Below are 26,657 nucleotides of genomic sequence, written 5' to 3' on the forward strand. Positions count from 1 at the left end.
TTTTCTGGCTGCTAGGCCATGATTTTGGATCCAACTGATCTGGTTGCCAGCTGCTTTTGGCATGTGGAGTGCTGGCACAAAAAGCTGCTGTGGAGTTGCAGAGTGCTGAAGGTTTATGTTTATGCTGTATCTTTATACACAGTAACTGCCTGCCTAGGAGGAATGTGTACCAATGTACGTGATTTAGCTTCCATTAAAATATTTTTTTTCAAGGATGTTGGGAAAACACAAGTCTTCAACCTGTGGTGTTTGCAGATTAGTGTGCTTAGAGTTAAATGTGTTACAACCTCTGTAAATTCAATGAGTTGGAAGAGCATTTTAAGTCATGTGTATAGTATTTTTCTCCTGTCAAACATCAATGAAAAAAGTTAGTTCAGCCTTTTGGCATAAATATTCAAGGACAAGAAATTGAGTTGGAAAAAAGATAGATGAAATATTTGCTTGAGCAAAGTGCGTTTCCTAATTAGGAAGAAATAAGTGAAAAAAACCCCAAAATAGTACACTTCTGAATCCAGGTAGTATCACTACAGAGGCCTTAACTTTTGAAACCAGCAGTGCAAATTAACATCTCTTCAGCCACAGCAATTTCTCTCTTGGGTGCTTTTTCCTTTCAGCTCAAGTTGGTGTGCATATAGAGCATATAATGCAAAGGATCTAAAGCTGTTCTTTGCATAAATACTTAACAGGCTTGTGAAGTGATGCATGGATTTGGCAATAAGCAACCCAACTGGGAGAAAACAAGAACAAAAAAATTTGTAAAGCTAAGGATTAGAGCTGGCAGAACAAATTCTTGTTGTACAATTGTTTTACCTTATCGCTGAAGCATTTCTGAAACCCCAAGTTTGATAGCTAAGTAATTTGGCAATTTCTTTCGATGTTAGACCCTGTCAGATTAAAATGGTGTAGAGTTTCCAGAAAGTTTCTAGACTCCAATTTTGAGTTAGCATTCTGTCAGTTTGCACAGACGTTATTTCCTTATCTTGAAGAAATAGTCAACAATAATCAGGACCCAAGGGGGGCAGAAATAATCAGGTTTTCAAACGCTACTGTTTGTGCTGGAGCTACCATCAAAGAGGAATCCTCTGCTGGTACATACAGGTGTTAGCTGTTGAGTCTTCTAGCAGAAGAAAAAACTATAAGGCAGAATATTAAAACATGACAGAAGTAAAGTAACAGCCTGAAATTTAAACTACTTTTAAAATGACTTCTATAATTCTTTAGGATTGTTCTAAGGTTTGCTCTTTAGGAGTTAATTTGGATTACATGTAAACTTACTTTTCTTGAGTTTTATCTTTTGTCTTTGTCTCCTTACCTGAAACCAGCTTTATCTGCATATGGTAACTTCTAAAATCCTTTGCTTTTTAAACTGGAAGGTAGAATGATTCCAAAGGGAGATTTATAGACTATAGGAGTATTGTATTTTAAGTTTGATGTGACAGGAACCTTGATCAAATACATTCAATATGGTAATTTTTAAAGGTGATTGTAATTTTTTTTTTTTTTATTGGATGATTTATGAGTTTTAGAATACCTTGCTTTCTATTTTTTTGTTTAGGCTGAGGTTCTACATTATGTTTTCATATCTTACTTTGGTCATGTACTGGCTTTTCTACTTTACCTCAAACTTGTCATATATCTTCTTGTTTGACTATTGCCTTATTTCTACCTTTTGGCAGCATAGACCTTGCAGTGCAGGATATCAAAAAGACATTTCTTTAATTTCTTTTTGGTGGCTTTCTCTTTCAGGATAACATTTTGTCATCTGCCTTTCCAAAGCAAATGGCTATATGTGGGCACCGAAAGAGGAAACATTCACATTGTCAATGTGGAATCATTTACTCTCTCAGGCTATGTCATCATGTGGAATAAAGCCATTGAACTGTGAGTTTAACCAAGTGTTGTCTTGGGAGGGGAGGGAACAGGAGTGTCCCAGATGTTGTTAACATCAGTTGCAGGAATATCGTTGTCTAGAGTGGCCTCCATATTTATCTTACTGCACTGCATACACTGTCAAAGTACATGGTGATGTAAATACTTTTTATTTTCATGAATGTGAAGTGCTGATGTTAATATGTTTCTGCCTATTAGCAGTATTTTGTCATAGTTCTTGGGATAGACATGGAAATAGACAAAATAGACAATATAGAAATAGATGTAAAAGTCACTCTGTGTGGGGAAAAAATAGAAGAAAAAATAATATACATTAAAATATGGTGTGGCTGGTACTTGGACAGACATGTCACTTCTACAGTTTGGGATTAAAGACCAAAGTGTAAAGATAGGTATTTTTTAAGAGGGCTGATGTATTCTAAATTGAAAATGACTTTCTGAAATGCAAATTTAAATAAGTCTATTCCAAGAGCAAAATACATTTTATAGCTATTGTAATTTCTTCTCCTTTTTTTAATGTTAAAATTGGATGTACAGATTATAATGGTTTGTAGGGGAAAAGATGTAGTTGTGTGCTTCTCTTCCTGTGGTGGTGTTTTGTTCCCAGTACGTCTACTTTCAAAAATACACGGAGTCCATCACTTGCCAAAGGGTGCTGCAGCAAACACAGCTCTTTAACAGAAGATTCTTCCATCTTCTTCAATATCAAGAAGTCAACATAAAATGTTAATTCTGTGTTATTGTAACAATGGCTGTCTTGAGCAGTTTATTAATAATGGCAAAGCCTGTTTTCCAGTGTAAAAGTCAACATTTTATCCAACAGTGTCAATTTTGTAACAACAGGTGTTAAGATAAAATTTTTAAATCTAATGGTAATTTTTTTGTTGATAGGCAGTAAATAAGTCGTTCCTTAAGACAGAAACTAAGTGTCTACATAGACACAGCATTTATGGGCTTGAAGATAAAAGTAACTCCATTTTGAAATGTCACATCTTGCTTGCATGGAGTCTGTATCTGCAGAATCTGTATTACTTCCAATCATTTTGTGATGCCGTTTAGGGCAGGGAAACATTTTTTTTTTTAATTGAAGTATTTCTTTTTTAGGTCATCCAAATCTCACCCAGGACCTGTTGTCCACATTAGTGACAATCCAATGGATGAAGGAAAGGTAGGATATGTTTAAAGACTCTTCAATACGTTATTTTCAAAGCAAGGCTTTTTAAAAGTATAGATACCACTCCTATTTAAGGAAGGATTAAGTATATAAGGGCAACAAAGGTTTTAGGCCCTGAAAGTAATACAAGGCAAGGTACAGACATGACTGTAGGGCACATTACTGGAATAATTCATCTTGTAATTGGAAACATTTGAAAACACAGATGAAAATCCTTAGCTGCAAAACTTCTGGAAATAAAAGCAAAGAATTTTACTTACGGTGATAAAAATTAAGATGTTACAAAAAAAACGCCTGTCATAACTAGAGTGCTGAAAGTGTGATGGAAATTAATTATCATGCTCTTTATCATGCTCTTGGATGTTATACAAATAAACACTTTAAAGTTGTGAAACAGCATATTTTTATAGAATACCATGTACTTTGTCTTTAGATTAACTAATCTGAGACAGGGGTTTTGTGGAATTTGACATCTAACTCATATTCACATTTTAGGCAATTTATTATAATCACTAGGTGCTGTGTGCTAATGAAACTGGCCTACATAACAAGATATTTCAGAAAAGTGAACCAAAATATGTGAGAAAGATCTATGTATTAGACTTGCCTTTTCATTCTTATGAGATAGTATTAACAATCATAATACATCTGTTCATCTTGACAGAAGGTTTTACAGTACATGTTCTTGAAGCCCTTGCAAGACAAGAGTCTTTGTCCTGTGACATACCATTTTGCTTACTTTGCTTACTAGTGTTCTGCATATGCAAGAGAAATATTTTTTGTCTACTTTGTGCTTTTCATGTCAGTAGTAGATTAAATTGTAGAGGGAATGATCCTGTTGTCTTAGCAGTGGTTTGAAAGTTTTAGCTAGTTATCAGCTTGTATCCTGAACACCTGAGGTTTCAGTCCAGCAGAAAATTTAATGAGTAGAGGTTTTTTCATTAGTGTGAAGCTCACTGCAGTAAGTGCATAGCTAGTGTGTTTCTCTGTAGAATTAGGTTTGAATCACATTGCAGGCTTATGGACTCTAGAATATGAAGTTGTTGATTTTCATAAAACATAAATGATCAATTTATTTCGATGTATTCCACCCCACATCTAATTATTGTCAATAAAGTTTAAAAATTACTGGTTTTATTGATCAGGCTATTAATCATTGTTTTGAAATCCGACCTTACATTTTCTTATTTCTCATAAGAAAAACATTGCTGGAAAAAACCCCTGTGCAGTTGCAAAAACTCCCTGTGTACTCACTTTTAAAATTTGTTCATGCTTTTAGCTTTCTAATCATAGTGGTTTTTCTAAGGTTTTAAGTAAACATAGAAAAATTATAATATATGGCATATGATAGGCAAGATAATTTAAAATAATAGTATACATAATGTTAATGGGAAAAATTGAATATTCACTTTTACTAGATCAAACATATCTAATATTTATGGTATTTTAGTGCTGTATAGCACTGAAAGAGATTAAATATTTTCTTTGTAAGCTTGTAGGAGATCTGTTGTTTTTGTACTGGAAACAACTGGACATGCTGGAAAGACTGTCCAGGCAAAACCTCTAGGTGTGGCAATAGATTGTTACTACTGCCTTATGTTGGCCTTGGGGTTTGGTTTTTTTCCATTACGAGAAGTAGCACTTAAGATAGGAGAGCAAAACACTTGGATACTCAACAGTGTGTTAGACCAAGTACTAAGAGCAATTTGAGTCTTCATTCCCTGCAGAAAAGGTTTCATCTTGCTTCTTGCAAAAAGATTATTTGGGAAATTACCTAGTTTAATTTATCTAGCTTTCCTCCTATGAACAAATAATGTTTCTGGTGTTCCTTCAGCCAGTTATCTCAATTGTGATTAACATCTGGAGAAAGCTCATAGTACATAATTTCTTTATAGACGATGAGCTCTTACTGAGAACTTCAGGTGGGATATTCTATTCTTCCAGCAAATTTAAGAAGAATTAATTCCAGTGAGGATAATGCCCAATAAAGTTTTCTTTTTCAACATCCCTCATTTTCACTCAGGATGGAATATACATAGCAAGGTTTAATGTTGGTCTTTCTGGAACTCAAAACAATTTCCAAGGAATCTTCAGAAGGATGCTTGCATTTTTTTCTGATTTTGCATGAATGTCCATTATATTTTCTGGAACGTAAGGAGAATAAGTACGAAGTAAACTTTTCTAACACTGAGGCCTTCACCTCTTTAATTTTTGTTTTTTGTAACTACTTGCAGTTACTACATATAGTATTATGCTGCATATCTTTTGGGACAAGAACTTCAGGCGTTGCAAATGATACCATTTTGCTTTTCCTTATAAAGAATTAATGCATCTTCTTATTAATGCAGCTTCTGATTGGCTTTGAATCTGGAACGGTGGTATTATGGGACCTGAAGTCAAAGAAGGCAGATTACAGATATACACATGATGAGGTAATATTTTTCATCTGCATTGCTTTGAGGATATAATTCACTACTGTAATAGTGATTTTTATTATTTTTTAATCTCCTGCTTCTGTGACCAGTGGATCAATAAGTAGGTCTCTTTGAAATTGCAAGTACTGGAAATCGTCTCTAAAAGAGCAGTAGGGCTTGGATAATAAACTTCAGATCAAATAACTTCACTGAGTTTAAGTTTGTGAAGTAATGAATGGTGGCATGGATTGGATTTCTTTACTAAGGTTTTAGATCTTTGTTAAGGGCTTACATTGAAACAAGATGGTTTAGCAATTTCTGTAATTTGGAATCTCTCACATATTCTCAGAACTGCGAGAGGAAAGGGCAGGGGAAGAAACCACTAAATACAAAGTCTCACTACCACATTTCTGTAAACACCTTTTCTCTGTAGAATAAGATCAAGATCAATTCTTTGGAATAAGACTGGGGGAGGTTTAAAAAAACAATAGCATTAAGTGGCATTCATTTCTTTAAAACTTGATTCTCGAGAGAAAAGACTTTTTGAAAGACTGAGATTTAAGAAAAATCATTTGGCATAATATGCAAGTTGATGTATTTCATTTAAAATATATAAAATTGGTCTTGATTACATTTTGTTGATTGTAAAATGACTTTTCATTGTTCGGTACCAGCTTTAGGGGTTTTTTTGGGGGGGGAGGGGGGCGTGGTTGTTGGGTTTTTTTGGTGGCAGTTCTGCCTCAGTATTTGTACTTGTGTGTATACTACCAATCAAGAGTTTGCTTGGTGGGGGAGTTTCTGAAGTAGTCTAAGCCTTAGATCATCAGAAATGTCCATATAACTCCCAAAGTATGTTATCCAAAGAACAATTTTTCTCACTTCCATTTTCATTGCATGAACTTAATTAATTCCCTTTGTAATTTTTTTTCGTAAATTTACTTGTGTCTTCCTCATGTTTTTCTTCCTATACCTCTTACTCGTCGTGTTCTTCTCTTAACTTTTTTAACCATTCTATTTTATCTTTGTTTTATAAAACAGAAGCACACAAGCATAGTATGTATGAAGATGTGGGCACACTGGATTTATCATGTGGAATAATTATCTTTGGACTTGTTTTCTTTTTCCCTTGATCTTGATATTGGATTAGCCTTTTGATGCTCCAAGCATAAAGCAGATGCTTCCTTGGAACAACCCACTATAAAACTAGAGACTCATTCTTCAGGTGTTACTTGTCAGGTCAAAGTCCTGACATTTAGGCATCATTTTACATTGACATAGTTGGACAGTAAAAATTTAAGTCTTTCTGCAGTTTTTCACTGAAATCATGATTTTTACTTCGAATGTAGTTTGGTACTGTCAGTAGACTCTACCACCTTAATGTTGTTGTTCTAGTTTTCCAAGTTGCTTATGGGCAAACTCAGCAGTATAGATCCCTGAGGGTTTCTACCTTAGCTTCATCCATGAACTAATCAATTGGTGCCATCCTGTCTTTATTCCACATTGTGTTACTTCATTAACCAGTTATTTATTTGTTCAAAAGTATTTAGTCTGTTTAGTTTTAGCTTCCTTTGAGATACGCTGTTGAAGGACTTTGAAAATTGTGTAGACAGCTTAAGTGGCATTTCCGTGAGCCACATGCCTGGTACCATTCTTGGAGGTTTGTTGACTACTTCTCTCTGGTATGTTATACTCATCCATATGTCAGTTAACTCTGTTCTTTATTAAAATTTTATTGCAGTTTCTAGAAACTCAGCTAAGGCAGACACCGTGCTGCTTATTCTGTTTTGGTTTTTTTTTATTTGGTTGGTTTTTTTGGGTTTTTTTGTGGTCCATTTATTTAAAAATTGACTAAATATTTGTCTCAATACTTTTTGGAACCAATTCTGACTTGAGAGGCTACAGAGATCAGTGAATAGTTCAGATGTTATATCTTTGATTTTTTTTAGGATTTAGAAGTGAATGCATCCTGGCATTCAGTTTGGGTTTTTTGGTTGCAGAAGAGATAATGAAATACCTCAGGTCAGACCCTTGGCAAAGAAATGTGCTTATCATAACTTGGGAATGGTTAGGAAGGAAAGAGAAAAAAAATTATGATCTGGTAATGTTGTGGTTTCCTTGCTCACGAGGGTGTGCACACAGAAGACTCAGAGAGGAACAGTGGAACAGTGCCTTATCTCAGGAGATCTCCTCTGTCTCTGGTTAGTGTGATGCAGAGCAAATAAAGTTCTTTGCCATTTTGTTTCCTGCTGACTGCATAAATTTGGATATTTCTGTGCACAGAATCTTTCTAGCTAGTTTCTTGTTGACTTCCTGGTTTCCTGGCATTGTCAGAGAGCTTTTTATGCACTGAGTGTAAGGGCTGTATTCCATCATGAACATGTGTGCCAACCTACCTTTAAGGGACAGGAAGCATCTAATGTCACAGCATGCTTCACCTCTTCCCTCACGGAGAGTAATGCATGCAGCATTCTGCCCGGTAGCAGGAGCAGGATTTTAAGCCTCAGGATTTATACCATTGGTTCTCTGCTTGTTCTTGATGAGAGCTCTTCTGAGTGTGGAGTTGACAACCAGTAAAAAGAGAGCTACTTAGTCCAATCTTGTCACACTTGCCATCTTAGGGGGTGGCTAGGCTTCCTCAGGCATCATGAGCAGGGTGGCCAGGACACTGATACCATAAAGAATGTTTACTAGAAACTTTGCCATTGGATTGGTTTCCTCCTCTCTCATCACTTTGCAGCTGATGTTCTTCTTAAAGCCTGTAACTTGAAGGTCTGTGCAATCTATCACCATCATTTGATGCAACTTTCTTAACTCAAAACTTCGGATGTGTGCAGGGATCCAAAAGTCATCCTTTGCTCCTTAGCAGAGGAAGATCATAATGAGGGTTAAAATCCCTGTGTGTCCAGAGGTTTGTAGAAAGGTACCTGTATTTCCTGAGGGAAGAAGTTGAATCCAATTATATGGTTTTGTAGCTTCCTGCTTGGTTTCATTTCAAACGGCCTGACCTTTAGGAGGCTTTCTTGAAGCAAATTCCCATGTTGTGGTAGGGCAGTCTCATTTGTTGCCTGAAAGCCAGGTTAATGGAACACTGTCCACACTTTCTTCTGTCTGAACATGTGTGCCTTCCCAGCATCCTGGTCTAATAGCTGCAGCACTAGGACACTCATTCCAAGGACAGGAGCAGGTATGCAACATTAGCCGTGGCTGGGGGCGCAGCTCTAGGTCATGATTAGGGTTACTGCTGATTGCTGGCATGTTCTTCCCTCCATAACATCCTAGTTACAGGAAAATTCAGAGAATTTAGTTCTAATTTGTACTTGATCTTTCTATATTATGAATTAAATCCTGAACTTAAAGTAGTGTATATTTTTTATTATAACAGTAATATTTTGAATATTTAGAATTAGTTAGAATAATGCACAAATGTAACATTCTTTTTCAGAGAATTTGGAGGAAATTATTTGTACATAGTGAAACTGCAGCTGTGAATTAACTTTTGTTTAGAATATTTCTTTAAAATCCTTTACTCAAAACATCCTTTTTGTCTTAGGCAGGCTCAATGAAAAAGTAAGACTAAATTCCTTTTTCACCATTCTTAAGCCTTTTATATGCAGACACAGGGGATTTAAGGAAAGTAAGCTGTGCATTTGTTATGTGAAATACAGTTTATATTGCAGTCGTTTCCCAACTCATATGTTCATGAAAGAAATAAAACAAATTTCTCAACTATTAGTTTTTTCCTAAAAAAACCCGCAAATCCCTCAACTGTAACTTCTGAAAACTAAAGCTTGTTTTATAATCAAGTCTCTTCTTCAAGTAATATTTTGTTTGTTCTGATGTCAAGTAAGCTTTTCTATAATGCATTATAGATCACTATTTTTAGACTCAGTGTTCTGGTACATGGTTGACTGTAAGAGATTATTTTAGAGCATTAAAAACATGTCAAAGTAGCTTGTGGAATTAGGAGGACAGGGGAAAGAGAAACAACCCTGGTATGTGACTCGCCAGAAACCAAAGTGTGTCAGCATATTTCATTTCGTTGAAACAATTTTCATGATGTATTGTCATTTAAGTCTCAGTAGCTACATTTTTTTTTTGTTTGTTTTCTTTCTTTTGCAGCATTCTTTCCCCTTCCTTAGGTTGTTGACAAGAGACTTAGCATAGGTACTTGCAAGTTTTAAAATACTTTCTTTTTATATTTTGGTGAACCTGTAGAAAAGGAGTCGGTGTCATCATCCATTCACGTTTAAGTGAAATGCTGCTCATGTCCATGGAAACTAAGGGACTGTCATAATAAGACTGTGAAATCTGGATAGGATGTGGTAAATAACCAATCTGGTTTGCAGAATAACTAATCATGGACTTTGCCAGTCATGCACAGTATATTTCAAGCTCAATTAATGTCACAAGAGAGTAAAGGATCTTTGAGAAATCCAAAGAATTGTGAAAGGACTTATCAATGTCTCTGGTGCATTCCATATTTGCAGTGGTCTAAATTTGGTGTTAGAAAACAGGATTAGAAAAATTCTCTTGAAAACAGGGTGGAGTGCTTAAATTAATAACTTTTGTATTTTCATTATGTGAAATTCTTCATGTACTGTTCTGGTTTTCACTGGAATAGGTTTAATTTTCTTTCTAGTAGCTGACACAGTGCTGTGTGTTTAGATTCACTATGAATAACTTTGATAACACACTGATGTTTTAGTTGAGCTGAGTAGTTCTTTTTATTCGGTTATTAAACTGTTCTTAACTCAACCCATGAGCTATACATTTTTTTCTGATTCTCCCCCACATCCTGCTGGTGAGTGAGCAGCTGTGTGGTGCCTGGCTGCTGGCTGGGGTTAAACCATGACAGATGAGAAGAGTGGTCTCAAACTGTTCCGAATATCATATGCATGTAATCAGCTGTAGGGCTAAAATGAGCCCGTAGGAATTTAAAAGAATGGGATTTTTTGTATCAGTATTTAATAAATTGAAAGAGCTAAATTCTCTTGGTGGAAAAATACCATCAAAACTTGAGTCTTTATTGGTGAACTTGTCTCTTAAATTGTAAGGCTGCATTTAAATTATTAATTTTTGTACCTCTTAAAGGAACCAAGAGCTAATAGTAATTTCTAGGGATATTGACAACTTACAGCAGCAGTAAAATAAAATTTCATAAAATATTTTTAAATATGCATTAATATCTTGAAAATCTAGTGATCTACTTAAGGTATTTCTGTAGGAGACTTGCATATAAATGCTTTTAATTTTGTTCCTCAGACTTTTTTTATTTGTGATTACATTTTACAGTCCTATGTAAGTCTCCCTCAGTTAACTGCTGCAGTTGCTGCAAGAATGTTTCCTTCTTAAAATAAGATATATTCACCTTTTTTGCAGGCAGCACAGCAGTAATTTTTCCACATGGGATAATCTTCCTGGAACAGATGGTGAATTGATTTTGCGTTTGTGTACAGCCTGTCTCCACATAAAACTCAGGGATAGTTTCTACAGTTTCTGATAAAGTTTTGGCATATGTGCCAGAACAGAACTATTGTGCTGTTATTCAAAAAAGTAAGATTCAATTCCCCACCCCCTCAGAAAATACATAACTATCTCAAAGTTTTGAAACAAACTTCCTTAGAATCCAGAACAGGTACCTTAAATTTGAATTAAAGTGAAGGTGGTAGTAGGAATACATCCAATAAGAAACCTTTAGTTGTAATTAATTGAATATAAAAATTTATCTAGACAAAGTTGGTTGCTTTCTTATTTGTTCTCTCTGTGTAAGTTCCTGTGAAGTTTCCCTGTATTTGGTTTGTGTTTGTAGATGGAAGGACTCAGAATGGTAGTGAGGTCAGGACTTGGTTTACCTGTGCAGACGACTCTACTTAAGGATACAAATGCCCTGTGCCTTAAATATAGCAACAATCCTCTGTGACACTTGGGTATGATTTTGTTATAAGGGGTTACTTTCTGGCCCCATATGACCAGCAAATATTTGAGAGACAGTTAAATCTGCACCAGCTGATATAAGCATTCTGCTGTATTATGGTACCAAAAAGAAAACAGGAAGTTTTAATCATGGTGAGAATTAAGATTAAAACTGAGAGTTTTATTCTGCATCAGTAAGTTTTGTGTAAAATATTGGAATAAAAATGTATTACTCCTAGGGGCTCTTTAGTGTCTTACAAGATTTGCACAGATTTGCAGTCTTAGTGGATTCTGCTTGATTTTTCTCTTTTATGCTGTCCTTCAAATTCCAGCACTAATATTAACCCTGGAAAAAATGTCAACATTTTCTGCTGTTGTGTATTGAGATGATTTTTCAGATATCAGGGTTTTTTTGGTGACTGAGACTGTTTCTAGTAAACTAGTGCTATCAGCTAACTAGTACTACTTAAGGTTATTGTACTTTTTCCATTATAATTGTCTTGTCATTAGGTCATCTTGTTGTGTACCTCGAGATAGTGCTGGAGCTACTTACAGAGTTGGTTTTATTTTTTAAGCTCACAAGAATTTCTGAATAGTGTGATAGCAAAGGATAAAAGTTTACCATACCCAGCTCACAGGTTTGCTGGATTATTTAAAAAAACATAAATCATGTATTTTAGTTACATTTTAAGAAATACTTAGCTGCACTACTAAATATAACAAGACACTCTAGAGAGGCTAAAACTAGACAGTAAATACCACAAAGCCAAAAGGCTCATTGTTCTCTTTCAGAGTTTTTTTTTCATCCCTCCATGTTCCCTCCAGAAAGTGAGAGCAGTCATCCTTTTCCTTTGTGCTCAGATCTTTTTAAGGGTTAGTGCTGTTTCAACAGTAATAGGTTGTTGCATTTCCCTCCTCTTGACTTTTTTTTTAAGAAAAGGAAGTGATCATTTCTCGTATTTATTCTTCCTTCCTTCTATAAAACTTGCTCTCTTACTGGTTCTTAAGGTCTATTGCTACATAAATGTGGATCAAACTATTCTATTTACATTATTGGCTGCCTACTGTTGTCAGGGTTAGACTTCTTATGGGAGATTATGTAAAATGTACTGATTATATTGTATTGCTAAGCATGCTGTAGACATTTATTTTCTTAGTGACAAGAGCTTATTAAAATGCATCTTTCTCTTTACTAGTAGAGTCTGCACTCTCAAACTTGTTGATTCCTTGCTTTATTTGGTATAATGTTGGTATATAAAAACAAATTTTCAGTATTTATGCAAAATTTCTTTTACAATATCATTTGTTACTAAATAGAAATTTATTTGACAGAATGAGCAAGACTATTTCACTTGGACTCTAGGAGACATCACGTGAGGCATGTAGGTTTCTGGGCTACATGTGTAGATGTGATATTGGTACACAGAATCTAACAAATTCTGTAGTGATTCCACAATACCTGGGGAACAATATTAAATTGAAATTAATAGAAGACTGGATATATGTAAACTACAGATTAATTTTGGCATAAATGCCAAAATTAATCTGTAGTTTACATATATCCAGTCTTCTATTAATTTAAATTGGATAAATTATTATCAGAGACTCTAGGCTGATGTAGTATAGCTGTTTTCGTCTGTTGTTTAAGCTCTGGATTCTCCCAATCAGTTTGCTGGAACTTGTCTTGTCTCTTTGTATAACTTCATGAAATGTGAAAACCTGATCTGTGTATAGTCAGTTTGAGCAAAGCTTGCTTGGATCTGTCTTGAGATGTGCTCTTCACCCAGTGATTACTGCTTAAGCTTTCAGTGCTGGTTACAATTCTCTACTGCTCACACCACCAGGTTTCCTCACAGAGGAAATCCCTAGGTCCCTGAAGAGCTGGAGTGAGTGTAAGCCCTGCTTACAGACAGAATCACTGCTGAGGGTATCCACTCAAAAGATGATATTGTGGAGCCCATTAGCTTTCACTTATACAGCACCTGCTTTTCTAGTTTACCCAGAGTAATGCCTTTATAACAAAATCTACCTTTTCAGTAATACCGAAGTTCCATGTTTCTTGCAGTTAATAGTTCCTTTTGCACGTTCTGGGTAGTAGAGAAATACTTTGAGGTATCATTGTTTACTGATATTTTCATGCTATAACTAAAATGCCCTTGAATATCACCTAATGGTTTTGAAATGTCTCCAAGTACTAATAGAGATGCTGGAAACAGAAATGGCACCAATCTTTTCCTGCTAGTTCATATTTTTGCCTTATTTTTATTCTTTGCATCATTTACTTTCCTCTTGCCTTAAGGCAGCAACTAGATTTTATTTATTTAGCTGTTTTCTGCAGATTTCATGTTGCATGGTGTAATCGTTCCATTCCTAATTTTGAGAGTATAGAGATGATTTGGTATTTATGGAAAGATTTACTAGTAGATTCCTACGCTTTCCTGAACTTCAAAGCTGCCATTGCAATGTTAGAGCATCCAGGCCAATACTTTCCTTTCATCATCATCATTTCAAAAAAGGCTTATTACTTCAATTCTTGTTTTATGGAAGTTTTGAGCCAATGCTTGCCTCTTGTGCACATCCACATAGACATCTCAAAACGATATGCAATACTTGAACTTAATAATCTCATCCCGTGGTTTTTTGTATGGACAGTATGTTTTTTCCCAATAGTGAAAAGTTTTGGTTAGAAAAGCTTAAATAAGTGCTTGCAGTTATTATCTTCATGCTACCTTTCATGGGAAAACACATCAATACTATGCTGAAGAGGATGGATTCCCCCCCTTCCCCCTAAACATGTCATTACAGTGAAGTATTTTTGATGGATAAGGTGTATCTGGAAGTACTACTTACATACAGAAAACTTGCCATGGGTAAATTTGGACATAATAAGATAGGTATTATTGAATTAGTAACTTCTCTAATTGGCTTCTGCTGTTTAATGTCACTGAGGAAGGTATAAGAATAAAATGATAAGAAGATACATGACTTGAGCTGTTCTGCTTTTTCTTGCATAGGCTATCCACTCCGTGGCTTGGCATCATGAAGGAAAACAATTCATTTGTAGTCACTCAGATGGTACCTTGACCATATGGAATGTAAAATCTCCTACCAAACCATTCCAGACAATCACTCCACATGGTAAGATGAAAATGGATACTCACTGCACTTGACAGCTCTTAAAACATAGAGAACTTGTTTTTAATAGAAATGTGGTTTGCAAAAAAACCCAAGTATTAAAAGTGCACTTTCAGTGCAGTAAAAAACTTTGTCATACCAGTTTCTCATAGATTTCACTTGAAAAAGAAAAATCTTTATGAAGTAAGAAGCCAAATTAGCGCAGCTTTCTCTAAATCTGTAAACTTTAAGCTTGCCTTTCACACAATGGCACTGATCTCAAAGTTAACTAATGCATATTTTGTAGGGCTTGCTTTTCTCTTGACATTACAATCCCATGTATTGTTTAAAATGCATATAAGCAAGCACTTGTTTATGTACAAATGTGTAGGTTACCACATAAATTCTCAGAAAGGTTTGTAGCAGAGGAAGACAAGCATCTGATAAGATGCTCCCACTTCTGAGAGGTCTTGCATTAATGTTAATCTAGGAAATTAACATTACATGTTGTTCTTCTGTGAAATATGCTGCTGCTCTTCGAATAAGTTCTGCACAAATGCCAGGCTTACATGGTGTTCATGTCTCTATGTCATGTCTTAGCAACTTACTTTAGGTCCTTAAGTGAGGATGTATCAGTGAGGATAATTGAACAGTTGAGGGAGAGCGGGCTTTTCATGCTCAATTGAAGTCTTAGCCCTGAAGGATAATAGTCAGGATAAACCTCACTTTATTTGTAAGCTGACCAATTTTAATTGCAAAAGGGTAGACACAACATAAATTTTAAATCTCCTAGTGCTGCTTAAAACAGCACTTTAGGGGAGGATTATATGTTTGAAAACAAATATTCTACAGCAGTTGGGTTTAGAGTTGTTTTTTTCCTAAACATTCTAAGCTGGTGTGTTGAGAGCTTTAACAAATTTTTAATTATATTATTCCAAGGCATACTCTATAACTGTCAAAGTTGTTGAATATATGTTTGCGTGAATGTTGTACTTCACAAGGTGCACACAGTGAATTTCATTACTTGCCATAATGTTATGGAACTGCAAGATTAACACAGGAAAATCATTTACTTTAGGAAAGCAGCTGAAGGATGGAAAGAAGCCAGAACCCTGCAAACCTATCCTTAAGGTGGAATATAAAACAACTAGAGCTGGGTAAGACTTGTTTTGGATGCAACATGAACTTATGTAATAGTGCAATTCTGGGAATAGACTTTGTTTCCCAGTTGTTGGGACACATATTGTGATGGTACAGCTTTGTTTTAGTTTTGATAAATCAGAGGTTGATGAATAAACTACAAAAACTTGTATGAATGAATTACTGTATACAAACCAAAGATGCTGCTAATGCATTATCTACATGCTTCTTTCATGCTACTAAAAGTTGTGTGCATTTTTGCTCAATTTTTTGAGAGTTCTAAAGAAAAAAAAGGCTGATAAAGCATAGAAGACACCAAAACACAGACGTGATAAATTGAACTTTGACAAATAGTAGCCCAAATCGAATATTCTAAATTTTGAATACGTTCCTCCCCCCTAAAATGTTATTAACAGAAGTTTTTCTAGTAGAGCACAGTCATTTATGCAGTGAAATGTGCCTAATTATGCACATTGAGAATGCAACAAAGCAGTAATTGCAACAAGAGGCTCAGATGGAATTACAGTATCTAGAGTATCATGTTTTGTTACCAAGACTGCAATTAGGACTGATGGATTTCATGAACTGTGTGGAATTTCTTTTATTTGAGGTTCTAAAGTGATTTAAAGTGTTTGAGTAAGAAGTGCAATATAAAGATAAAATAGTCATGGAAATCTGTTCAGCTATTTGCAAAAGCTGATATTTTTTTCTTTTTTTTTTAATTTTTTGTTTTGTTTGTTTTCTTTTTTATTTGGGGGGGTTTGTGTACCATTTTCATTTGCTTTCCAGGCATTCAAATCTGTAGAAGATGGTTACTTAAATGATGCAATATAGTATGTGTTGATATACTCATAATATCACTGTTTTTAGGTATTTTTATTTTTTTGCTAAAAGTGAGCTAAGTAGAAACTTAAAACTGTGGCTAGTTCCCAGTTTTATAAAAAGCTATCATCATCTGAAAAGCCATGTTTTACTTGCAGAAGTGTACATCTGTCTGCATAATCCTTTCTCTGAAAGGATTACTGAAATATCAAAAGCTGATCTAAAGAGAGATAATCAAAAAATCTCAGCTTCAGCAAGTTACAATTTCTGCAATCAAAAGCCTTCAATTCTGAAGGAGAAGATTAGTTTGGAGCTTGTTCTGTGGCATTATAGTATTGCAATGTGAAAACTAGTTGATTTTTCACACAGTTTAAAGAGGAGCTTCTTTTAGTGTAATTTCTAAGAATTCTTGGGGGTTTGGGAAGGCTACTTTTTCCTAGTGTTGGGCTTTTTTTGTTTTTTTTGTTGCACCTCTCATTTTCTGCTGTTTATCCAAACTGAGTATTTTGATACATTTCAATTTACTGCTCTCTCTAATGTTTTCTATCTTCAGTGCACCATTAAATCTACAATTATTGATAACTCTTCCTGAATCTTGAAATTAAGAGAGGTGAAAAAACTCCACGACAAATAAAGCCCCACCAGTCTGCACTGTGGTGGTGAAGCAGTGCACTGGAAATCTCCATTCATTTACTGCCATGGGTACTTCAGTTTACACTTCAATTTTCAGTTTCATTTGTAATCTTAAAAGAATTTCAAGGCAAGACAGAGCTACCTTTCAATACCTAAAATGTTGTTAGATTTTCTATTTACCATTTGGAATTGGCTAAGTAAGAGCAAGATAAGATTTTAACTTTTATCTAAAGTGCTGTCATTTCTTATTCATGGTTTAATTTCTATAGCACAGAGAGTAATTTCTGGACAGGACAAAATTTTTCAGGCTACTGAAGCAATGTAAGAAATAAATAAACTTTTTTCTATAGCGGTTCACTATAGCGGTTCTTCAAAAACAGATTTAAAAAAACCCAGAGGAAAATAAAACAAAGCAAAAAAGCTGATATTGGAGAGATACTATTTAATGCATATTTAAGTTATATTTCAAGTCTTTATTATGAAAAAATGTTCACTATTACCATACTTTATTTTGAACATCTCTCTATCATCTTTTTTTTGTTTCTCCGTTATCTATGTAGCGTGCACAAAAATCTAGGTTTGTTTCAGTATCTCCTCCAGTGGAAAACATTTCATTCATATGATCTTAACTGTTTTTTTCACTGCTTCTAATTCTAATAATCTATTTTTGGAGAAAAGGGGTTCAGAACCACCCAAAAGGAAGGAACATAACTGATGGCAACCTATATTAAGGGCTACAGACACTATTATTTTTACTGTTAAAGCTCTTATTAATTCTTTCTCACTTTTTTTTTCTGCATTATGTTTTCCATATTGTAAAACTGGGGTCAGGACAACAGGAGGACATGAGGCCTTTTCTGGGTTTTATGGGCTACCTATTTATTTTTCTAACTTTGTGGGGGTTTCTGTTGTTTGTTGGTTTGGTTTTTAAGTTTACCGCAAATAGTGCAAAAAGTGAAGTATCCAGAGCCCAAGTAATTTACCCTACAACGAGGGTATGTCTGTAGCTTTATTTCTGGGAGAATATATATGGAAAGGTTACTATTGATTAATAAGGGGTGAAAAAGGTACATTCTTGGTATATTCCTTGTGCAAACTGGCATGATTTTGCAATCCCAGAGCATAATGTCATTGTACTGCAGCCATTTTTCATCTAAAATACTCTTTTTGTGAAGCACTGCATTTCAAAGGTAGCTTACTTTTTGATCTTTCTGAAATAGTTCCCATGTTGCCTGTTATGCATACTTTTTCTGCCTAAAGTGAATCCAGAAATTGAGCTTCCTAATGCCACTCCCTTTCCCTCCAGATTCAGTCCGTCCTGACGCCACTTTCCACCCCTGCAGGTTCAGTACCTTACAGTGTTTACTCTGGTTGATATTAGGATTATGGTAAAATTGCTCTTGTCTAATAGAAATTAGAGCTCAAAAGTCTCCATGTAAAACAAAATCCAGAAGGGTTTTGTCTTGGTAGCTGATGCAGGTGTCATTGACTGACTGAGCAGTGCCTCTTAGCAAGATGATTGTGTGTAATTGGGACCCAGAGGTTACATTAGTGATGGTGTCTCCCACTAAGTAAAAGTTTTTGATCTGTTCATTTAGTTTGAATAGTACTATTTTCTTGTGTGAGCTTGTTGGTTTAAAACCACACTTCTCAAAATGAATTTGTAGTTTTATCTTCACTACGACTTCAAGACTTCCAGAATTAAGGTAAACTACTTCTTGATGTCTTTTCCATCTTTATACTAGGATTAACTTCTCAACAGATTTACTCATGGTTTGAAAAATAAGCCAGATGGTACCAATGACCTGATTTCTGTATATACCATTCTCTCACACATCTGGATTGCCAGAAGCTAGCTCACATTTGACAGTTTACTTCTAAAATTGACCAGAAACATCCTCCTGGGTTGTGAGCTACTCAACTCTCAATTGTATTATGTTTTCATATGTTGCAAGACCTAATCCTGTGTTTTCTGAATATTTTTTCAATGACCCTTTGCCCCCTTTTATAGTGAATTTCCCATAGTATTGTCCAAGTGATTTTACATATTTAACTGATGAGGAAATTCATGTAAGGGGCTTACTTGCAAACCTGCTGAAGCAGAACTGTTTCAAAGAATCTCTGTATGAGCAGCTGCTAAAAATGCTACATAGCAATTCTCTAAGATCTGAACCCTGGTTTTTTTAAATGTCTTCCATTGTTTCAGGTAGGTAAAATGTAATTCCCAAAGTTGAATCAGTCTCATCTATTATGTAAAGTATAAATCTTTTAAATTACTTATTTCTAATAACGTTGATGTCCACTAACCTTTTAATATGTATCACAGTGGAAGGATAACACTTCAATTAGAAAATGCACAGCCTCATTCATGGTAAATCCATGGTTTCATGAAAATATGAAAAATTCATACACAAACTTGTAGTGATCTTTCTGTGAGACTCAAGTCAGCTTTAATCTTTGATTCATTTGTGGAAAATCTGTGTGACAGATCAGTGTGCTCTATTCTTAGCTCTTCCATTCCTTGCTTCTAAAGGATACAGCCTCCAGCAAGCCTGCCCAAAGCAGTTTGATTACCTTGAGAAATAAAACCAGGAGAAACCAACATACAATTGTCACTGTGACATATGAAAATTAAAAACTGAAATGTGTTACTTTGTTATTGTCAGTTGATCTCAGTGAATCTGCAAATCTGGTAATTACTGCAAATTGTCCTGGCAGCATTATTGTTTAAAAAAACCTGATGATTTCTGTGGACAAAAAAATACTGCAATAAATCATTCCCATGCAATGAAACCACACCAGTATTTTTCTCTTCACCGACATCCTGAAAAATGTCAGACTAAATTTGAGTGTGTAACTTTCTGGAAATTACTTCATGAACCTGACCATAAAAGATTGTGTGAAGTTTCAATACGAAGAGCTAAGATTAAATGAAGACTCGGAGAAAACTTAATCCTTTTCTAGAAATACACTCTGGGCTGCTGTGGGATGCAGGATATTGAATTTGATGGAGCCATGGCTTGATTTATGGCCATTTCTTTGAGGTCTCTTCCTCAGCCAGCCATACTCTTTGAGCCTATCAAATCTTCAGTCACAGGTCTTCCTGGAAGATCAAGCAGGTTGTGAAATAATTGTAGAAGCTGGAAGCTTATCTCAGTCTGTTTTGTCTTCAATGCTACAAACATGGAGTACATTTCAGCCAAGTCTTAAACTCAGGAATTGCAGCATGTGCAGAAACCAAACCCTTAATATACAGTTTTCAAGAATTAAGGTATATCTAGTCTCACATTTGTGTTTCAAGTGCCAACTAGTGAAAGCCATTTAGACAGTGTGGAAAAGATGGTATTATAGGAAAGGATAAAAAAAAGGTTTCTTCAGCCTCCCTTTTTACAATATATCAGGGTGGGGTTTTTTTCCATAGGAAACTTTCTCCAGATACTGATATACTAGCTTCTTCAAAGGAAGATGCAAACGAAGGTTCAGATTTCCACTGAAAGTGAGCATAAAAGTAGATCAGAGGCAACTGATAGATGTGTCAAGTGCCTGTTTTTCCTTCAGAAATATAATGTGAAATTTCAGGCAATAGTCAGTAATGAGTAACATTTATTTTTTGAGCTGTATACTTACAGTCAGTCTACCCTTTAAAAAGGATTATATCCTATTTCAAACATAAGCAATATTAAAATGAGTGACTCTTGAAAATCAGGAAATAAGAAAATACCTAGTAAAATGCATGCATTTACTTCATCTTGTTTTTCAATAAATGAAATGGTAAACTGTACATGATGTGCATATTGGAAATATATGGATGTATTTAAAAGTATGTTTCTGCAAAGGCTTTTTAAAAAAAATTCAAGGGAAGCCTCTAATCTCTTCTCACGACTAGAAGAAATATCTTTGCTTTGCTCTACTCAGCTATTTGATTTTGCACTGGGAGCAGTGTATGACAAAGTAGTTTCTTGACTTTTGTGCACGGTGGTAGGGGGGAAAATTAATAAAATGTCTAGAGTAAATGTGTGATGCTACTTAAAAGGTTTTATGTCTCTGAAGCTTATCAAACAATTGGTTGCATCTCCAAGGCAGTCATATTATTGTACAGCAAGTAAATGGGACTATTTCTTCCGGATTCTACTGGACTGTTTTATGTTATGGATAAATGGACTGTTGGCAAATCTGAATCTGCAGTTCCATAGAAAAGAAACAACTCTAAAGTTGTACAAATTTTTTTTAAAAAATCCCATCTTGCCAAGCAGTTACAAAGATTGGTTAAATAAACAAAAAGTTTGGAGGCGATGTCTGACTTAAACAAGAGTTAGAATAAGATTTGAAATACATACCCAAGCTGTATATTTCATGGAGAGCTGGTTTACATTTTTTTTTTACTCCCTCTCTGCTTAATGATATCTCATTGAACTTTATCAAAAGGTTGCAAAACCTGCCCAGTCTCTTTTATCCTGACTTGATCCTAAATGCCTCTGCTTTATTCCAGGGAGCCTTTCATCATTCTCTCAGGAGGCTTGTCATATGACACTGTAGGAAGAAGACCCTGTTTAACAGTCATGCATGGGAAAAGTACTGCTGTGCTAGAAATGGATTATTCTATTGTTGACTTTCTAACCCTGTGTGAAACACCATATCCTAATGGTAGGCTCTGTAAAGATTTTTCTCAGTACCTTGTCTTATCATCTCTGGATTTTTATCCCATCAGAATATTCTTTACTATTGTCTTTCTGTTTTATCTCTGGGGATCAGACTGCAGCGGCAACATCTGTTATCCCTATTGTATGAAGTGTGGTTCACTTGCCAAAACCATAATAGAATAGTTTATAATAAGCCTATTTTGCTTCTAGAAAAAAAGCCAATTACTCATAGCATGATTTTTCTTTTTAATCCCAAAAGCATGTGCAGACAAAAAGCATTACAACTTTAAGCTGTAGTTACTGGAGCAGATGTGTTCATCTATGTATATTTGAGCACATAAGGCCTTTCCAGTCAATGCTAAACTATGAGGAGCAGTTCTGTATTATTTTAAACTTTTAGTGGCTTTATTCATTCCAATATTTACATGGATTTCATCAATAATCTATACTCTCCCCTCTGCAGCAGGGGATTTCTTATCATAGTTCAGGTAGTTATCTCACATGAATTGTATTATGTTGCTGATGATTCCAATGGTTTTGGCTGTCAACTTGCATCAGAGTATATAAAACTGCTTAGCTTGGAATTTGAGGTCTGGCTGAAAGAGGGCAATATAAGATTTGGAAACTTTTTCAGGTTTCTTATTTTACTGTCAAGTCAGCTCTCTTTTGAGCCATTTTTTAAGCAATTAAAACTTAAACCCTACTGAGTATGAGGAAAAGCAGTTTAGGGGTGGGAGGATGTTATGATTCAGAAATTGGCTCTGTCTCTCATATAACCTGCTTATACAAGTTACTCTGCATGTTCCTTTTTCTGCTATTTGAGCTGTTGAGAATTTTGAATAAAAGAACATGATTTTTCCCAACTTAACTTGGAGTATTCAGGAGTCTGCGTGTATAAAATATCTTCAAAAACTGTAGCCCATCTGAGTGGCTTTCTAATCTCAACTGCCAGAGTGCAAGGACTGATTCCATTCTTGAGGCATACATGCCTGAGCTCCATTTACCAACAGGTAACTTTTTGTTGTTGTTTTCAGACTTTCAGGAACCATATGCTGTAGTTGTTCTCCTAGAAAAGGACTTAGTACTGATTGACCTTGCACAAAATGGGTAAGAATCTTCTGTAGTCCTTTTTAATCATTGGCTGCAGTGATCAGCCTATTGTTCTACTTTATAGTGTTTTAGTCTAACATAATACCTCAGAGCATAAAATTTTGAATATTAAATTTAAAATTTCTTCAGCTGAACTGACAATCTTGTTATATCAACTTTTTTCAAGTTAATGTGTAGTAGATGAGTAGAATATCATGTGACTTTTTCCAGGTTTTATTGACTGACCAAAATGATTCATAGATCACTTCTGCTTTTTAAGTATCCCAGTTTATTTTGAAGTTGATTCCTTAATGTTATGAGGGGAGTTTGAAGTTTTGGGGAGCTTGCAGTTTTGAGGAAGGCAGCAGGGAGAAGAACTGATCAGATAAGCCAGGTAATTTGGCTGTTGTCATCACTTAAATATTTGCTGATATTACTGCCAGATAAATTGCTACCTTTAAGCATAAAGTGACTCCATACTGATGCAATAATATCATATATATAAAATTTGAATGATAACATCTGCTGTCTGGTTTATATCTGTGGGAAGAGGCTGCTCAAGAGGAGTATCCTATTGCAGTATTCACTAATAATACCTGACGAAAACATTGAGTCTCTTGTTTCTTTCTCTGTGGAACAGTCCATACACTGTTACTTGTGGTGATTAAAATTCTAGATGCTACGTATTTTTTTGTGAAGAGTTTTAACATTTGTATAGGCAGTATCAACTAACTGTTAAGGGATAAGGAGCAGAGGAACTAGGTAAGACCTTGGTACTGTTCCTGATTAAAAATCTCCAATGGTCAATGAAGAAAAATCCTTGTGAAAAACATCCTTCTAGGGCAAAATGAAAGCCTGGAATTATTTGTCCTCAAAGTCAGTGATAACACCTTAGACAATGAAGATTCTATGGGATTTCAAAAAAGATCAAGTTTTGTCCAAATATCTCTGCAGCTACTGAGCAATTTCATTTAGCTTTTCCCAGTGTTATATGGCCATATGCTGTATCCAAAACTGGTTTCTGATATACCAATAGCGTTAAGCTTCCAACCTTCATATTTAGTTTGCAGTGCCTGAAACTTTAAGTTATGTTAAAGCTTATTCTATTTCATACTAAAAAATCTTCAGCAGTTACGTTTTTAGTAGACTTACAATGGTCTTTGTTATGATTGACTTGCAAACTATTAATTGTTTCACACCTGAAAAAGAAACAAAATTAATACCAAAAAAGTCTACAGGCTTTCTTTTACCTTGTGTTCTCACAGGGATTTGTCATATTTTGTCAAAGTTAAGCCTCTTCTGCGTGTAATTTTTAAAATATCTTTGTAGCTTTCCATATAACCCTGTATAAAGTTCCTGATATGCAGAATATTTTAAGCTGTTGTTGCTAATTTTTTCCTTTAGATGGGTTGAGAAGCTGTGTCTTTTCACCTCTCAAAAAAGGGGAGGTAAAAAGTGCAAAACAACATATAGCATGCATTTCTCTGGAGATACATGTTCTTTGAACACAGATACATTTCCCTCTGTTAGTATTATTGACCTTTTCCTCGTTAAGCCTGTCACTTTTCTGATGGAGGTAGTGGTGGGGACCATATGTGTGTATGTTCTTCTAATTGGTGACTGAGTGTTGCTGTCTGTAATTTTCAGAAAGTGATCTTAGAGTTGCAAGTAGATTATGCAAAGTGCTGGATGATTTTCTGTTTTAGTACAGTGTGCTAATACAAAGCAAGATGGGAGTCTTCCTGTCTTTATCCCTGGAAGAATAGGCTGAAGAGTTAGAAATAAATTCATAGCTCCATGTTACTACAACTGGGTCTTCCACAGGCCACTAAATTAGTATGCTCTTAAAAATATGAAATCCAGGGAATAGTAGTGTTCTAGAAGTACTCTAAAAACTGTACAAACTTCAGATTCCGTCTAGAGTACTGCACTATCTTTATAGTGCACTAGATGAGCAGTAAAGTTGTGTAGTATATTTGTTCGTAGTCTATTTTGATATGCATTTATTTTTCTCTGTCCAAAAAGAATGCCAGTTTAGTCCTTAGTATTTTACTTGTGTTCTGCACTTCCAAAAAAAGTTTTCCCTGGATTAACAGTTATTATCTTTCTTCCTTTAAAGGTATCCTATATTTGAGAATCCCTATCCTTTGACTATACATGAGTCTCCGGTTACCTGCTGTGAATATTTTGCTGATTGTCCTGTGGATCTCATACCTGCACTCTATTCAGTTGGTGCTCGACAGAAACGTCAGGGTTACAGTAAGAAGGTACTACACGTTTTTATTTTAAAATACTGAGAATCAGAAGCTCTAAATAACATGAGTGGCCGTACTAAGACCAAAGCTTCACCTGACTCATCCTGCCTTTGACAGTGGCTAATAGCAGGGGAGGATCTGCAGTAACTGTAGTAATTTGCCTTACCTTTGCACTGTATGATATTTTCTTCCTCAGTATATTTGTTAATCTTCCAGGAATGGCCTATTAGTGGAGGCAACTGGGGTTTGATCACTCAGAGCTATCCAGAGATAATTATTACAGGGTAAGTGATACCATAGTCTACTAATAACTTTCTTAGCTGATTAAGCAGAAGTGAGAATTGTTTGTTTCTCTTTTGGAACATTGTTTTGCATGAGTGGTTTGAGTGATTCATGAAATTATGATCACCAGACATGTCCTTGGCGAAATCTCCTTGAAGTGCTACTGAGAAAGTAAAGCAGAATGTGGAAGGGAAGGTAGAAACAAAATGATAGCAGATGTTTTACAGGTATTATTATTATGATGTGATATTGTGATTACCTGCGCTTGCTATCAAAATATCTTGGATCAAAGTTACCTTTTATTCTTTAATTTTTGCAAAATAGCTGAGTACTGTTTTAAATAAGCGTGGTAAGTCCATTGAGTAGTTACTGAGTTCAGTTCTCAAAGGGAAGCCAACTTTTTATCTCGAAAAGGACAAGCAAATACTTAAATCTGATCATTTTGAGACTGATCTTTCTAATACAACTGTAAGGAACATAAGTGAAATTTAATTTATAACTGTGCAGTGCATCACTGAAAGTGAGAGCCCTTTTAAAGTGTTTTTAGAACAGCCCATTAGCCATAATCAGGATTACTGTCACCTTGTACTACACATTGCAGAGACTTTGAGACAGTCCTGAAAAAATATAGTCATCTGATTCTCAAAATCAAGGCTAAATAAACAAGTTAGGTGACTCATTAACAGTGGGATACTGTATATTTAGGCATCTTCTTTATAAGTGTTGCTCCTAATATAGGGCATCTTTTAAGAAACAGTGCACAGTAAGGTATGCTTCAGTATTTAAAATGGCAAATTAACTTAGTACAGTGGGATCATCAGGGAGTTAGGCTTCAAATGTTTTTCTAGTCTCTTCTGTCCAAAGTATTTGGAGCACATATTGGTAAAATACTGGCTTTTAATAAATTGTGAAAATCAAGTGTCACTAAGAATACTAATAAAAATAGAATGTTAACTGTATACTTTCCCATCAGTAACAGAGGTCTAGCACTCCAACTAATCATTTTATCATCTCGGGTTTTTTTTAATGTTTCATAGGCATGCTGATGGATCAATCAAGTTTTGGGATGCGTCAGCAAGTAAGTGTTTTCAGTTGAGATTTTTCCTGTGCTGTTTTAGATTTTTCATCTTTAGTTAAAGGGTCAGTTACATCTGATGGTCTACACAGCTCACAGTGAAAAATGCAGCAAGAATTCAAAGTAGAAATCATTGCACTAAGTTAGATGTTTGGTCTAGTTTGAACTAACCCTACTCTTGGTACTTAAAAGCTGTTTAAAGTAATCTTGGAATCA

The 26,657-nt window shown here is 35.2% G+C and overlaps 1 protein-coding gene across 16 annotated transcripts in view; it reads left to right on the forward strand.

Moving 5' to 3' along the window:
- STXBP5 (syntaxin binding protein 5) overlaps positions 1-26,657 on the forward strand; it is a 107,492-nt gene that overhangs the window by 39,308 nt on the left and 41,527 nt on the right. For all 16 annotated transcript variants that reach the window (XM_048295977.1, XM_048295979.1, XM_048295980.1 and 13 more), the window contains exons 5-14: positions 1,747-1,881; positions 2,995-3,058; positions 5,413-5,496; positions 14,406-14,529; positions 15,584-15,662; positions 21,590-21,744; positions 22,775-22,847; positions 24,949-25,096; positions 25,301-25,368; positions 26,404-26,444. In XM_048295977.1, the coding sequence (XP_048151934.1) occupies positions 1,747-1,881; positions 2,995-3,058; positions 5,413-5,496; positions 14,406-14,529; positions 15,584-15,662; positions 21,590-21,744; positions 22,775-22,847; positions 24,949-25,096; positions 25,301-25,368; positions 26,404-26,444 (971 nt within the window). The remainder of the gene's footprint in view (positions 1-1,746; positions 1,882-2,994; positions 3,059-5,412; positions 5,497-14,405; positions 14,530-15,583; positions 15,663-21,589; positions 21,745-22,774; positions 22,848-24,948; positions 25,097-25,300; positions 25,369-26,403; positions 26,445-26,657) is intronic.

Source organism: Corvus hawaiiensis, chromosome 3, assembly GCF_020740725.1.
Source record: "Corvus hawaiiensis isolate bCorHaw1 chromosome 3, bCorHaw1.pri.cur, whole genome shotgun sequence".
Classification (NCBI taxonomy): domain Eukaryota; kingdom Metazoa; phylum Chordata; class Aves; order Passeriformes; family Corvidae; genus Corvus; species Corvus hawaiiensis.